The sequence below is a fragment of the Cydia pomonella genome, chromosome 15, assembly GCF_033807575.1.
Source record: "Cydia pomonella isolate Wapato2018A chromosome 15, ilCydPomo1, whole genome shotgun sequence".
NCBI lineage: Eukaryota > Metazoa > Arthropoda > Insecta > Lepidoptera > Tortricidae > Cydia > Cydia pomonella.
In genome coordinates, this window is record NC_084717.1 from 8,062,687 (window position 1) to 8,079,579 (window position 16,893).

The 16,893-nt window shown below is 39.0% G+C and overlaps 1 protein-coding gene and 1 long non-coding RNA gene across 2 annotated transcripts; one reads left to right on the forward strand and one right to left on the reverse strand.

Moving 5' to 3' along the window:
- Positions 1–11,428: 11,428 nt before the first annotated feature.
- Positions 11,429–14,861, forward strand: LOC133525701 (uncharacterized). Its single transcript, XR_009800613.1, has 2 exons — positions 11,429–11,992; positions 12,117–14,861. It is a non-coding gene; the product is annotated as an uncharacterized LOC133525701 (long non-coding RNA).
- Positions 14,862–15,143: 282 nt separating this feature from the next.
- Positions 15,144–16,160, reverse strand: LOC133525859 (uncharacterized). The gene has a single exon (XM_061862265.1). It carries the CDS (start codon positions 16,158–16,160, stop codon positions 15,144–15,146), a length of 1,017 nt encoding a protein of 338 aa, XP_061718249.1.
- Between the last annotated feature and the right edge of the window lie 733 nt (positions 16,161–16,893).

The following is a 16,893-nucleotide window of genomic DNA, read 5'->3' on the forward strand; positions in this document are numbered from 1 at the left end:
ATCCCGTATTAGGATTCCCTCCTACAATTTAGGAGGGATTTAAATTACATATTATGCTAACATGTAGCTGACCTAATGATGCAGTCGGAAGGTATAGCCAAAGAACTCCTCGATGAGAACACAAACACGTCGAGAGCACGTTAGGTCTTGTGAATAAGTTCTTGATAGACGTGCATCACGTGCATATGAGAAGTATAGTCGTTCGATTTGAAGCTGGCCCGAAGCGGCTAATCTTTTGTCTATTGTTAACTAAAACCGCGCGTGCCACTACCTGCAAAAAAAGGGTCGTATAATTCTAATTGGCACCTGAGCGCGGGATAGTCCAACGCTCAAGAAACCAGTGTAGGTGTGCTCTCCGATAACGCGCCTTTGTTACGCATATCGAGGACACATTTTAGACTGGTTCGGTAGCGTTCGACTCGCGGGCACTCAGTAACCGTATAGGGACCACACAAGAAATCGCAAATTATTTTTCCATTTGTTCATTTTGAATCTTATTTCAATTACCATAGGATTTTGTGCTTTTCAGTGAGTTAGTTTTTTGAAGGCGGTTACCTTTTTTAAAAATAGATATGAAATTATAGTTATTTTAGTTTTGCTTTTATTTATTTTTTTATTCCAAGTTCGAATCTTATTAGTCTTATTACGAAATTGACTCGTTGAACTCGTCTTGTTTAACGCCATCAACTTCGCCTACGCTACCTTTCGGCTTCTTTGCATAGCAAAACATGGTGCTTAGTTGGTTTTATTGTCTTTTGTAGTATTGTTCGATAAACGTTGTTTATAGGTATGCGCGATACGCGGGCCGTTGACCGGCCTGGTATAGCTGCGAGATTGTGCGTAGATATGACCTGCCAGCAATTAGTAGATTGCCGCGGGATAAATGGAAGATATTAGCGCTAATAATTACTAATTAGGAAACGGCTAGCGTTTGCTTTGAAATCTTATATTTATATATAAAGTTTACTGGCTCAATTCTATGTCATAAAATCAGACAATTAGCTGAATATTAGGGGAAAATGCTACTTAGATATGACTTGACAGCCACAGTCAGGTCGTCAACAGTGTCGGTCAAGGAAATTTGATTTCTATAGGTACAGGAATAAGTGGCACCGAAATCAAATTCCTTGACTAACGACGAAGAATTATGTCATACAAGTTCATACAAAAAACTTTAGGCACTGCTTTCTGATAGGCGCCTACAATTCAGGAAAAGAAAGATACTTAGTGCGATTTAAGGAAACAATAAATTTCGAGAGACATATTCAGAATCAGAAATAATAAGTAGCAAATATACAACTATCGTTTTTTGACATTGGAAATGTCTTTTCGTTCGCTCCAGTGTAGGCTCCAATTTCATGAAAAAGTGCCATCCCGGAGAGTTCCAAAGATATGATATTCAAAAAAGGTTCAAAATACGCATATTTACAAGAGCTGTAAGGTGCAAAAATAATTATTTGAGAAAGTCAAAAACGATAAAAGTTATGGCCGAAATAGTGAAAGAAACATTAAATTTCTTCCGAATTTTTGATTTTAGCGCTCGATATTTTGAAAACGAAGAATGATATCAATAATTTGATTTTGTCGAATTCCGTACATTCATTTCCAATGTGCTCGATATTCGAGTGAGGCACGAAATCTGTGAATTTTTTACAAGTCTCGAGGAATAATTGATAAAGTAAGACAAAGATCTCAAGAACTCTGCAGCAATTTTATAGCACAGACGTGCAGCTGTTATTTAAGGGAGTTTTCATAAACTAGTGTAGACCCAATTAGTGTAAGTAGTTATAAAAGTTAACCGCTGTCAGTTTTCCGACGACAATTAAGCATGAAATCTTTATGCGAATCCACTTTTTGCCTTTTTTAACATTGTAATATCGCTTATAGTTCATGAAATTAACACTAAAACCAAGTTTTTAATGAAATGCAATGCTTAATTATCGTCACAAAACTGACAGTGACTAACTTTTTTTAACAAATCCCGCTAATTGGGAACTCTTTTTTCTAAAAACTGCCTTAAACGTCATAATTTCATAGAATTTTGACGTTTAAAATAACAATTGCACGTCTTCTGTGCTATCATAATCGCTGCACAGTTATCTTGGTCTGACTCTAGGCATGCAAGGGACAGAAAGTACCTACCATTATTCACACTGTTAACTAACAATTCGTAAATCTTATTGCTGTCTAGTTAATAGCTCCTCTACACGATGGGCCATCATAATGGCTTACTAACATGGGCCAGCGTGTAGAGAGGTTGTGGTGTCGAATTGCTTATGGCACGGTGGGTTGGCGATGGCGATAGGATGGCCACCGTGTCGATTTTTCGTCCGCACATCAAATGTAGTGGGCCAGCGATGGTGCGTACGCATCTACACGTGGCCCATTCCATAGTGCGTGCTCTCAACCATCGCATGGCTATCTCGCTGGTCCAGCGCTGGGCCATCGTGTAGAGGAGCCATAAGATTCATTTGTGTTTAAAAAAAGTTGTAAATTCATTTGTGAAACATAACAGAAAGGGAGTGGTGACCTAGTGACTAAGCATAAATGTATAAAAAAAAATAACTCGAGGATTATAGACCGCGAGCCAGGAACAATTTCCAGGACCAATCGCCTCCCGGCTGAAAACTCGTGTAGTGGTTAACGGCTAGATATGATGAATCCTCGTGGACGTCAGCTACCGCTCCGTTGGTGGGTTGAGGAATGGCAGCCACCGAAACACGTAAAACAAAAAGAAATGTCATCGCCTCCCGTTTGATACTTCGTCAAATGATAGTTCATGTAGCTGCAGTGTAGGTCAGGATCTCGACGACTCAAATAAAACTTCGATTCTTAGTGAAGTGTTATAATTTTCCAATGTACTGGGTACAAGAGTTTAATTGCCAAAACAGTTAAATGGTAGCGATGACTGACGAAATATGCTCCTGGCCCGCAGTCTATTAGGATATCATTAAAATGGTATACAAAATGATATATCGGCCCGGCCACCTCCTTATAATCAGTCAACCACCTTATCTCCCATCGTATCGTAAGTCACTTCTTTATGATTCGCGAACCTAATTATGATAAGAAAGACTAATAAACAAAAATAGAGTCGCATTTCAGAAGTCGTTGGACTCTTCGCTATCTTGTAAAACACACAGCTGATTTTGTCTATCGGCCCGATTCGAAATTTCCTAAAGATACCATATGCATTAGATATGAGAGTGTCAAAAGTAACGTTTTTGTTACAGAAACGTCACTTTTGATACTCACATATCTAATCCATATCGTATATTTAGAAAATGTTTGAAAGTTCGAATCGGGCCGAATAAGTAAGTTGCGAAATAGGTACAGAAGATTCTGACAATAAGTAACACTTCAGACAGTACAATACAGTACAGTCCAGTAATAATGTTAGTTATGAATGAATTTTCCTTGTTTCCTTGTCCAGTACATATTAGCAAAAGTAAAATGAATAACGAGGTAACATAACCAACTGAGTAGCAACTATTATAGGTAACATATAGTAGTACATAAAAATGCAACTAAATCGATCTAAAGGCGAAACACAGTGGCAACACTAGTTGACTTATCACAACAATCATTTTTTGAGAAAACCCACACTAGCTTCTTCATAGCGTCGGCGTCAAGTCATCAGTGTCCGACGAAACATTGGTGCAACTGCGCAGCGACGTCATTTTCCATAGCGCTGACTAGACGCCGACCATTAACATATATCTAAGTATGGAAGGTAGAGTATCTCCACCTTCCGTATATCTAAGGGCGGGCCTTACGGGCAATAAGAATGGGGCCAGTACAGCGGTGTCACGCACAGAATATGCGTCGTCGTTGACTTCGCTGGCAAAAGAATTGAGATCTTTATTGGGTGCCAAGTTCTAAGTTCACTTGGGATGTAATTAGTTCAGGATTCGAACTGGCTAGTTTTACGTACTTACATTGTCTATAAATAAATAAATAAATATAAATATTTAGGGACAATTAGGTACATCCCAAGTGAACTAGAACTTGCCACCCATATAATATATGGGTATTATTATAATAGTGAATAGACCTCAATTATTTTGCTGGCGAAGTCAACAACTACGCATATTCTTAATATTGAACTTGGCTCTCATTTCACATTTATGTTTTTGACGGGATATCATTACTTTTTGTATAATAATTAGTATTTATTTATTTCGAAACTAAAATTTATTTATACTATTACGATTTTGATAAAGTCAGACCAAGATAAGTTGGTAGTGATTTTGACAGCCCAGACAATGCAAGTGTTATTTTAAACGTCAAACTTCTATGAAATTATGACGTTTACTTAACACTTGCACAGGCTGGGCTATCAAAATAGCTGCCAACTTAGCTTGGTATGACTCGAGGCGCTTTATGTGTAAAGAAAACTGTTTTTTAGGAAATATTACAAATCGTAAAAAAAACATGTTTATGTTTAATGATAGATTTCGTGTTACTTGTAAGGGTCAAATGTGGCTCCTAATGGTTCGTGTAATGTAAACACACGGCCGCTGCGTCACCAGTTCTCTTCTTTTGAACTTGGCTTGACACGCTGCCGCGTGTCTAGATTTGGACTTAAAACAAACGTATTTTTTAATTTAAATTATGTTAATTATTAGATGTAAGTAAATAATATGTTGTAAAGATGTGTCCCGCCGAGTTTCTTGCAAATCCCGTATTAGGATTCCCTCCTACAATTTAGGAGGGATTTAAATTACATATTATGCTAACATGTAGCTGACCTAATGATGCAGTCGGAAGGTATAGCCAAAGAACTCCTCGATGAGAACACAAACACGTCGAGAGCACGTTAGGTCTTGTGAATAAGTTCTTGATAGACGTGCATCACGTGCATATGAGAAGTATAGTCGTTCGATTTGAAGCTGGCCCGAAGCGGCTAATCTTTTGTCTATTGTTAACTAAAACCGCGCGTGCCACTACCTGCAAAAAAAGGGTCGTATAATTCTAATTGGCACCTGAGCGCGGGATAGTCCAACGCTCAAGAAACCAGTGTAGGTGTGCTCTCCGATAACGCGCCTTTGTTACGCATATCGAGGACACATTTTAGACTGGTTCGGTAGCGTTCGACTCGCGGGCACTCAGTAACCGTATAGGGACCACACAAGAAATCGCAAATTATTTTTCCATTTGTTCATTTTGAATCTTATTTCAATTACCATAGGAGTTGTAATTAAATAACCGGTTAAAGTGACCGGGCCCTTTTTTACAGGTTGGTTGCAGGCCATTTTAGTTAACAATAGACAAAGAATAAGCCGTTGGGGGCCAGCTACAAATCTAACGACTATACAGTCAGGAATAAAAATGTCTGTAAACAACATATTTAAAATGTTGATTCTTAAATTAGCAAACACCTAGCCGAATTCTGTGGTTTCAATGTGGTTGACTTAAATTCGTAGGTAGTCAATATTTCCTAGAAGATATACCTAAAAGATTTAGGACCCTTTGTGAAAACGGTTGTAGGTAACAGACATCTATAATTAGACAACTAACAGACGAGGCCGTTATCTAAACGACCTGGCCCATCATAAGATGTGACGTGATTCCATTAGGTGTACAGTACGTAACGTAACAATTAGGTAGGTACCTATAGATCAGAGACGAGTAAATTATTAAGATAATTTACTTTGTACTAAGTATTTTGTACTCACGATCTTAGTTTCGCATAAGCTGTGACGCAACGTAGTTTCGCATACGGCACGTCACGACCTATACGATGCATTAGCGAATTTTGAGCAGTGGCGAGCATGCGGTTAAGTCGTGACGTTTTCACTGCGATTCCGCATCGTCAGCGTATTATTATCAGCGGTGTGGAGGGTATGCAATAAAATCGTGACGCTTATAGCACGTCACTGAGATTCAGTATCGTCACCGTATTTTGAGCAGCGGTGTGGCCGATCCTTTAATGTGTAATGCACGTTGCTGCACAAACTTTGACTAATATAAATCCCTAAGCGAGGAGTGCATAAAACAAATATACGCCACTTTCCTATATTAGCAATAATTATTACTAACTTGTCTTTGCAGATGTAATAATGACGATCATGCAACTGACAGTCATGTCATGTGGCCATTATTGCAATCATTAGGCTTGCAACACATCCGATAGAAATGGTTGATAACATTGTGTAAATTGCATTGTTGATTGTGTGTGATAAAATATATTCCTAGTTAATAAATAAAAAATTATAGGTACTTACTTAATATATACCTAGATATTTCTGAGCACTTTCAACTGTTGTAATTTCACCACATTCATTTGTAATTTTAGGTAAGTACGAGTAGATACGTTCAGCTCTTTGGCTCAAACCCACTGGCTTGCTTAAGATAAGAAATGTAACATGTAAATCAGTCTTGTCCAGTAAAGACTGTAAGTTGAACATCGTATTTCATTGAAAGCTCTCGTCATCCACTATTGAAGGTTCTGATAATGTAATGTCTCTAGTATGATACGCCCACGATTCCCGACATCACCTACTTACCTAACCTACATGCAAGTAATGATGATCTCTGAACTTTCGCCACCAGCGTCTATCCCATAAAACCACAACCTTTGTAAATTTCAGATGTGGCTTTGATTTGTCAATTCCACCTCCCTTCCAATTGAAGTGCACTGACAGATTGTGGCACGGCAATAATTTTACCACTTAGGTCAAGAGAAACATAGCGATGTCACCAATTAACTGTCAATTTTTGTCATTGGAAATCAAAGTGGAAATACGTCCACAAACTTCAATTTAACTACTTCATGTAATAATTTTGAATAGGTAATAAATTCGCAAATACCTGAGTCCCGTTTGCTTAAAACATTATGATCAATATTACCTTCCTTGTGCCTAACGCAGCGGCTTACTTGAGCGAATAACTCGCGAACTCGAAACGCGGCGCGGGTGAATTCAATCCTTTGATACCTATGGAAGTGTCCCACGTGGGCGATCTCGTTGTGAACGCGAATGCCGTTGGGCCGCCGCGCCGCGCCGCGTCATATTCGCGAGTTATTCACTCACGTAAGCCGCTGCGTTAGTACACTTAGGAGCAAAACTGTCCCACTACTACATTAGTAGAATGTGGAGAAGTTTCAGAAGTTGATGACGATCAAGAGGAGGGGCACATGATTAATGCATAACATTAGGTACTCCTTGAAATTTTCTACAAATCCGCCTAACATAATTATGATGTACTTGGCATTTACGGTTATTTTGTAATTTCAATCGAAAAGTAGAAAAAAACACATTTTTATTTTTTCTAATATATTTATTTCCTCCTATGGAAACTCAAAATAGGGACCAGTATATAATTAAGAGATTCTGCCACTAATAAAATCATCATGAAATTGTTTTAATGGGGCATATTTTTGAAGTTACTTTTAGGTGACTTATAGTTCGGTGCAAAAGTGTACCATTAAACAGCCATGGAAAGTGTCTGTTAGTTCAATGTTAAAGACGACTGTTATTCTGCCTTATGTCTAGATAACTAGAAAACTATGTTCACGATTTAAACAGTTAATACCTAATTTTAGAGAGGCAAAATGTCTTAATTATTTGAAGTTTTCATAGGAGGAACTATAAATATTGTAAAAAATAAAATAAAAATTTTTTCTACTTTTCGATTCGAAATTACAAAATAACCGTAAATGCCAAGCAAGTACATAATATGCTAGGCCGATTTTTAGAAAATTTCAAGGAGTACTGTTAGGTATTAACCATGTGCCCCTCTCCTTGATCGACATCAACTTCTCCACATTCTACTAATATGCTACTATTGGGACAGTTTTGCTCCTAAGTGTATATGTATATTCTTTTGAACGTATGACTGACACACAATGAAAATTTACAACTGAATTTTTATTCCACGTCGCAAACTTCCGCCATTTTGCAGAGGCAATTATGTTCATGTTCTGTTTCGTACAGTCAGCATCAAAAGTAGCGGATCAAATAACGTTTCATAAGTAACTACCATTCTGTAACAGCTTAACAAAAAGTGATGTCTTTAATATACATAGTACAACTAAGACTGTAAAAGATGTACTTTTGAACGCGAATTTTAGAAATTAATCTATATTTGGTGAAGTTATCCGGAATATCAGATACTTTTGGCACGTTGTTTCATCCGCTACTTTTGATGCTGACTGTACAACCGAGTTAAATAGAAAATCTTTTAAAGTTTATGGGTTAATTTTGTTCAACACAATAGTGTGTAATCGTATACTGTATGACCGATAGTGGGGCCATTGAACCCTTTATCAGGTACGTGCGTTGCACAAGGCAGCTTATGTTTTCAGAATTTGCTACTTATAACTTTGTCATTAGAACCTGGGTTGTTTTTACGTAGGTATATAGTGATGAAGGCAAATAAGTATACACCCTTAGTAACTTGATAGGGTAAATTTTCTGTTTTGTCTGCAGGTTAATGGATGGATAATTCTATATTTCCGCCTTCCTACAAAGTATTTTTGTGCAATAATTACACTTAGGTCTAAATATAAGTTTAGTAAGGACTATCATTTAAATGCTATTTTGGATAGAAACGAATAGCATATTTTTATTTAGCTGGTCTATAAAGAACTACCACCTACCTTTATATTGTCCCTTGGTTTTTACTTATATATTGTCCCTTTTTAGGTTAAATTGTACAGTCAAAGAATTTAATTTCCTACCCATTTCGTACCTTGTCACAGTGACAATAGTATGAGGTCTCTAGCGAGTTTCATGTTGTTTGTCACTGTGACAAGGTACGAAATGGGTAGGAAATTAAATTCCTTGACCGTATATGGCATACGAGACCAAAGTTATTTGTAGCTCGGTCGTGTCGTTTTAACGCCTTGTTAAGCTCAAGGTTCCAAAATGAAAGAATACTTGCACGAGCAGCACGAGACACAAAATCTCACTCAAAAAATAAATAAACTTTGCTCTTATGTTGCAAGTCGAGGTTACACGTGTTTTCAACTGACTAATTAAAAATCTCTTAGTAAGAAGTATGTATTTATTTATACAGTCGTGTGTTATTGTGTATTTTTGATTTAATCACAAACTTAAAGTGCATGTTCGAAGATTCTGATTTTTTAATTTAGTCTCAGTGTAATAATTTATCTATTTATTTCGAGGGGCATTGTATTTCGTTTATCGTGATCACTTATGTTATGACAGATGTGACGTCGTCGCATCACTAAATGCGGCGTTTTGAGTTAAAACAAAGTAGTGATACATGGCTGATCTGAGCCCCTAGTGTAAATTTATTCGATAGCGTGACTTGACGTAAGTACGCGTTTGCGTTAAGTCTCATCTTGTATGGGATTTAGAAACAGCGCGCCAAGCGGGACGTTTTGGAAACTCAAAATCCCATACAAAATGAGACTTAACGCAAACGCGTACGTCACGTTTCGCTATTGACTAAATTTACGTTAGGGGTACTGAATAATAAATAAGTTTTCGGCAAAATTTTCAGCTTCATCGGAAACCGGGAAGTGGGTCAAATTTAACGTGCAAGATTTGATTACAAACAGACAACGGTCAGGTGAAAGTAAATAAAAGCTTGTAAAAAAGAAGTAAGTACATTTTGAACTACCCCCTACCCTACCCCTTATGCGATCGTATCAAAGGTACACGGTATACCTACTCGTAAAATTTACTATGTGCGTACGTAGTTTGGAAAATAACTTGATTGTACTATCACACGTAGACGTAGTTACCGTACATACAAATAGGCCTTGATTTCTCAATGCTGGCAGTTATCTAAGTTTTGCATGAAACGCAAGCTTATACCAGCGTAGCTATCACAAACTAGCAATGTTGAAGTGTGATTAAGGTATGTGCGTTGTTTGATCAAGTGTTGCTTATCTGTCCGCTGAAAGGGTCTTTGTTGGTATCACTGGCAACATTTCCAACCCTACCGGATGCGGATGCCTTAGAGTTTCGAAGTATTGAAGTTAGTTTCGTTCGATTTCTCACATTTCAACATCTTTCTCTTTTACTCTCACAAAGACGTAATTAGGGAGACAGAGAAAAATGCCCTCAATTGACGTACGTCGATTTTCGCGGTTATAGCCCTGCCCGCGTAGCCAACGTGCCAATCGGTACACGCTTCGTAGCGAACGAAACGCAATTTTCACTGTCGCATTAATATGGAAGAATGATAGAGAGAGATGATTACGATATGCTACGAAGCGTTAAACATTGGACGTTGGCTACGCAGCCTGGTATTGTTATTTAATCGCACAGTTAATCGTAATATTGGTAATAACGGTCAAAAATTTCAGTTATTGTTTATCCGTTCTTTAGCAGGGCTCCTACATGATTTTTCCTACACAAATTTCCATGACGCCTCCCGGACGAAAACTCGCTATGTATGATGAACCTTCGTAGAGGTTAGCTGCCACTCCGTTGCTATAAAGTAACTATAAAGGCGAAAGACCTGTGATCTACCTATACTACCTAGTACCTATACTAAGTATATTTGAGTAGGGGAGATAGGGGAGCATTGGGCACTTTTTTACTTAAGTCTCAATAAAAATCCAATTTTTTAACAAAATCTACTTTTTACTCCTTATTTTAGTAGCACGTATATTTGGCTTCAATTATAACGAAGAACACTTATACAATTATAACCAGTCTCAAAATTGCAAGAGATTTTCTGAACACTGTCAAAAGTGCCCAAACCTCCCAATGGTCGGGTGGTTTGGACACCTCAATGGGAGGCTTGGGCACTGTATTAAATATGCCACTTAATGGTAAATTACTTGAATATTAAATCATATAATCATAAAAACTTGCAACAAAATCAACAAACGATCAACTGTTTTAAACTGTAAATACTCAAAACCCTCTTATCCAATCTTTTGACTCTATTTTATTTTTAGTCCAATTTTCTGGTATTTTTTATGTATTGCACATGCATAGTCATAAGTCAACTGACGCGTTTGCACTTTTGACGGTCGATAATTCAATTCAGATGATGTTATGAGATACTCTGACAGTTTGGCTTCTTCATCTTCAGCGAATATTTGGCAAGATATGAATTTAGAAGAAACATCTTTTACAGTGCCTTGTTTTAAATATCTTTGGAGATTTGATCGAGGTATGTCGTATTTATTTGCAGTCACTTTAATCTTTGTTCCCTTTGTAATTTCTTCTATGGCACGTAATATTATATCTTTAGGGATTTCGCGTCGCTTATTTTTTAAAATTCAAAGGTTATTTTTCTAGAAAAAATAATAATTAGTAACATAAATAATAATAAAACATCAAAAGTATTCAAATTCAATATTTACACGCAATTTAAATCCGTTGAAATAATTTTCTTTTTACAGCGATTGCCGAAACAAACAATAGTGACGGGAGCATTGGGCATGCCCAAACCTCCCTTTAAAATTTGTGCTCAATGGGGAGCATACCCCCTCATTTAGAATAGAATAGAATAGAATATTTTTTTTATTCGTAGACACAAACAAGACACATTAAATTACATGATATAACAAAAACAAAGGAAGTATAAAGTGCCACGAAATGGCCTCATCTCAGCATGTTGCTGGTGGCTTCCAGCGCTGATCTTCCGATGAGACCATCAAGTGAGAAAAATCACGAAAGGTAACAGACAAGAAGGAAAAAGACAAAATAATATAGAGTGAACAAATTGAAAAATAGATAAAAGATAAAAGATAACGACTAAATTAAGTAAAGATTATTTTTATATCAAGCATCGTAAACATAACACTGTATCGGTCCGGTCCAACCATACCTTGGCTGAACATTACAGCTGCATACGCAACAAGCGCCAACGGTAGCTACACGAACTAAAAGGCAATGACAGACCAGACCAACATCGAGCGTCCATTTTATCAATTTACAAGATTTTTATATTATGAAAACAGCATCAGAGGAAGACGAATACTAACATAATAATACTCAAACATGTATGGCATAACAGGAGTGGTGAACTATTGCTCTGCAGAAGGAACAAAAAACTTGTGGTAAGCGTAAGTAAAAGCGTACAAACTACAGGCAGCTAGTATCAAGTCTGTAGGCTTCCTGGTTAAGTTGGTGATTAAGTAAATATTGTTTCAACTTTGACTTAAAACTATGAATACTTTGCAGGTTTCTCAAGGGGGGAGGGATGTTATTCCAGACCTTCGACGCGGCGTAGCGAAAACTTCCCCGAAAAGCAGCTGAGGCATGGCGCGGCGTTAACAGTTGAATCCCACAGTTACGGCGTTCGCGAAGCTTAATACAACATAGCTTATTGAAGAGATATGGGGGGGTTTTATACTTCATTACACCAAAGAGCAGACAAGCCAAGTGAAGTTTACGACGGTGTTGCATTTTAAGGATATTATGGCTATTCAGAAATGGAGTCACATGAGCTCTCAACGGAATATTAAAACAAAAACGAGCACAGGCATTTTGAACACGTTGAATGAGCCTTTTTGTTTTAGCAAGAAGCCGAGGCCCAAACACTACATCCACATAATTCAGCTTTGATAGGACAAGTGACTCAACTAGTTGACATCGCAGGTTTTCGCTTAAATATGGCCGAATTGTATATAAAACCTTAAGCTTATAAAAACAACTTCTAATAGCCGCAGCAATATGCTTCTCATAACGTAGTCCGCAATCCATTATGAGACCCAAATTACGCGCTTCATACACCCTCTCGACCGGTGTGTTCATCAACTCAACATCCGCTGTAATACTGACACCAGACAGTTGTTGCCTGCTGCCAAACACAAGGTATTTAGTTTTGTTTGGATTAAGCAGCAGGCAGTTTTCTGTGGCCCATGATGCTATTGTGGTGAGATCTTGATTTAATTTATCTATTGCACTGTCAATATCGGCTGGCTTACATGATATATATACTTGTATGTCGTCTGCATATATGTGGTATTTGCAATGCGTGATGTGAGACCTTATATCTGCAGAGTATAATATGAACAGGAGCGGACCGATTACCGATCCCTGAGGAACTCCTCTTGTCAGTTGAACCTTTTCAGAATAATGTGAAGAACCGTCACTACAACACACTTTAACAATTTGTGATCGATTATGTAAATAGCTTTCAAACCACTTTACAGTTTTATAATCAAAACCATAATAGCTCAATTTGGATAGGAGCAGGTTTATATTCAAACAATCGAAAGCCCTAGAGAAGTCAAGGAGGACTAAAAGAGTGCACATACCTTTGTCTTGAGCATCCAAGATGTTATCAGAGACATCGAGTAAAGCAGTCATAGTGCTACGTCCTTTCCGAAAACCTGATTGGACATCCGGTAGAATATTGTTGTTTTCTAAGTAGGCAGTTAGCTGTGTGCATACAACTTTTTCCATTATTTTGGATAGACAAGGTAGTATACTTATAGGCCTAAGGTCTGTGAGCATGGACGGGTTCGATACCTTAGGCAGAGGATTGACTACTGCTAATTTCCAGATATCCGGAAAGGTGGATGTAAGAATGGAGGTATTTATTACGCTTGTAATAAAATCAATTGTGTATGGAAAGGTTAAAATAAGCATGTTTAGATTTATTCCATCAATACCCTCAGCATTAGATTTTATGCATTTAATTACCTACTTTAATTATTTGATTAGAACTAATAGTATCTAGGTGGAAAACAGAGTCATTGAACTTGTGAAACTCAAAATAGGTCAACTGTGATATAGTGACACCTGAAGTTCCTGGTAGATCTAGGAAGTGTTTGTTCAAGGTATCAGGATTATTAAATATAATAGGTAATTCATTATTCTTTCTAGGCAACACTGTATTTTTTAAGTTTTCCCATAAAGTTTTGGGTTCATTAATTTTATTATTTATATTATGTTTGAAATATGCTACCTTTTCAAAATACAGAGCTTTATTTACTATAGACTTAAGGTCTTTGTAGTATTGTTTTTTGACATCACTCTGGTTTTTGTGAAAATCTGCCGCAGCACTGTCACGCAACCTCATCATGAATTTGACGGTGTCAGTAATCCAGGGGTATGATTGAGCTTTAATCACGGTTGTCTTGAGAGGGGCATGTACATTAAATAGATTAATAACTTGTTGATTAAAGGCTGTTACCATGTCATTGACATTTCCAAGGTTTGTTATCAAGTTCCACCTCACGCTCCGCAAGTCCACATCTAGAACTTTGTCGCAGATATTTTTAAAAGGCCTGTACGTAACGTGGTAAGGCTTTACTTTCTCGCGCTTAACATTGAAATTGCAGACAACAAGGCAATGACCATACAGGGAACCCACGTGATCAATTGCTGTACTGTTAGCCTGCATGTCCGTACAGACAACATCGATGAGTGTCTGGCTGGTATCAGTGAAATGCGTAGGCTGAGACACTAATTGTGTTAAACCAAAACAAGTTATAAAATTATTAAATTGTGTAGTTTTTGTGTCGCCGCTATTCAGTAAATTTATATTAAAATCACCTAGTAAAACTAAGTTATCGTAGCTGCGCATTGAACTAATTGAGTCACTTACAGCATCTAAAAACAGTTGAACATCCATCCAGGGTGGACGGTATGCCGTACCAATTGCCAGCTTCCTTCCGTTGAGAACAAAAGTGATCCACATCTGCTCCACTAGCTTATGCAACGGGTCAACGGGATGAGGCCAGGTCCGAGCGTTGAGGTGTCGCTTGATATAAAATCCTACGCCTCCACCTCGCGACCGGTCGCCCTGCGGTCTAGGAATATGCCGGAAATTGTATCCAGGAAGTGTTGGTGCCCGACCTTCTTCACCCGCCCTTAACCATGATTCGTTGATCGCCAGCACATCAACATCTTGCCGAGCAGTAGCCGCTATAAAATTGTCATGATTTGTTCCAAGAGAACCTGCATTGTACAAACCAATTCTTAGTGTTTTATTTACGAGTACTATAATAGCTATATATACCAGACCACCCGACAGTTGATACTACACTGACAGAACTAAGTATAATAATAACATTATTAAGAGAACCAGATTGACATATTAATAAGTAGCATAGTCTGCAGATTATAAACGACTTATATATCATATACCAACAAGAATTATCTAAAAAGAATAAACATACATTGGAGTGCCATAGTGGAGATACGAAACAAGAAAAAAATAAACTAGTAAAAGTTAAACTACACACGGCCACCCAGACCTCAGACGGAGCTTGCTCCAAAAACACGCACCAAGTCAGCTTCAGAGCGAATGGGGAAAGCCGATTTTCCTTCACCTTGTCGGGCATAAATTCTGCCTCGCCTTGTCCACGAGAACCTCCACTGCTGCTGCCTACACAGCTCACGAACTTTGTGGAACAACTGGCGGTTCGTGCGTGTCAGGCGCTCATTGACAAAGACGCGACGCGGGGGGCCCGGCTGGTTCTCATCGGAGAAGGTGAAATTTCGCCGCACCCGGGCGGCCTGCAGCAGTTCGTCCCGCAGCTGTCGCCGCGCCAGCCTAACGACGACGCGACGCGGCCGACCTCCGGCCTCAGTATTGGCCCCTTCCTCGCCCCGATCCACCGCACCGACTCGCTCGGCGAACACGACGTCACGCTGCTCCAAGGTGACACCTAACTTGGCCGCGAGAACGGTGATGGTGTGGACCACGTTCTCACCCTTCGTCTCTGGAACGTGGCCAATGTCGAGGTCGGAGAGCAACGCGTCTTGGTCGCGGTCGTTCAGCTCCAGCTGAAGGCGTGCCACCGTCTGCTGCAGCTCCACCGTTGCTCCCGACGGCGAACTGTCTTCTGGCCCGCCGTCGATGGGTACCACGGGCCGCTCCTCCAAGCGCCTGACCTTCTCCTCCAGGACAACCAGACGGCCAGTGAGACCACTGAGTAGATCGTGGAAGCGCTGCACCTCCTGGCGCAGGCCCACAACTTCGTCGTGCACAGAGCCGAAGTCCGCGCGAAGCAAGCGCAGCTGTTCGGCGATGTCAAGCTGTTGATCCAACGGCGCATCGTCCTCGACGGCCCCACCCGGCTTCACCGGCGTATTGTCGGAGTTGTCACGCCGGGGGGTCGTCGCTTTGCACGCCGGGCATGCCCAAGTACTCGCGACGCGCGCATTTTGACCCATGCCCACACAAGCTTTATGGTAAGATAAGCCGCAGCCGCACTTAGCGACACCTGTCGCCCCTAGAGGTTTACCACAAGCAGCGGCGCAGACAACCATTTTGATCACTATGGATTATACTCGCAAGAAGTTCCTACGGGTGCCACTAGATGGCGCAAATATTAAAACTGTCAATATAATTTATATAAAATTATAAAGTTCGGATTCGGACAGAGGTAGTGTTATTAAAAAGTTTGTAAGTGTATGCCGTATTACAGATTGTATTTATTTACGAATGAAAATAAAAGTTAAGTGAATAAACTGTCTGTATTTGTCAATTAGCACCTACCCACCACACGCAAAAAGTCACATAGTGATACACAGTAAATAGTCGCTATCAATTTTATTGCACTATCACAAGCGCGCGCTAGTTGCGCACACTTACACAGCTTAGATGAACACAGATACACACTCAGACTACTGCGGATGCAGGCAAATCTCACTATTACTATTTTAATCAAAGGAAGGACCGCGAGCGTGACAGTGTGTGTTACCGTCCGTGACGTAACTCCATTTCGCAAATAAATTCAAATATGTTTTTTTTAGTCTAATGTTTTACCTTAATTTATACGTTAATATTAGCTTTCGTAAACACATTACTAGAAGAAAATACACAATCTTACGGCGTTTCGTAGATCATGTTGTTATTTTTTTCGAAATCACATCAAAATATATTCTTTTGCACGCACGAAACGGTCGATGGCATGTGACACTGACAACTAATCAAAATGGCAGATGACATTAGCCTGAGCGGTGTTGCCAGTTAGTAAGCTACACTACCTCAGTACACAAA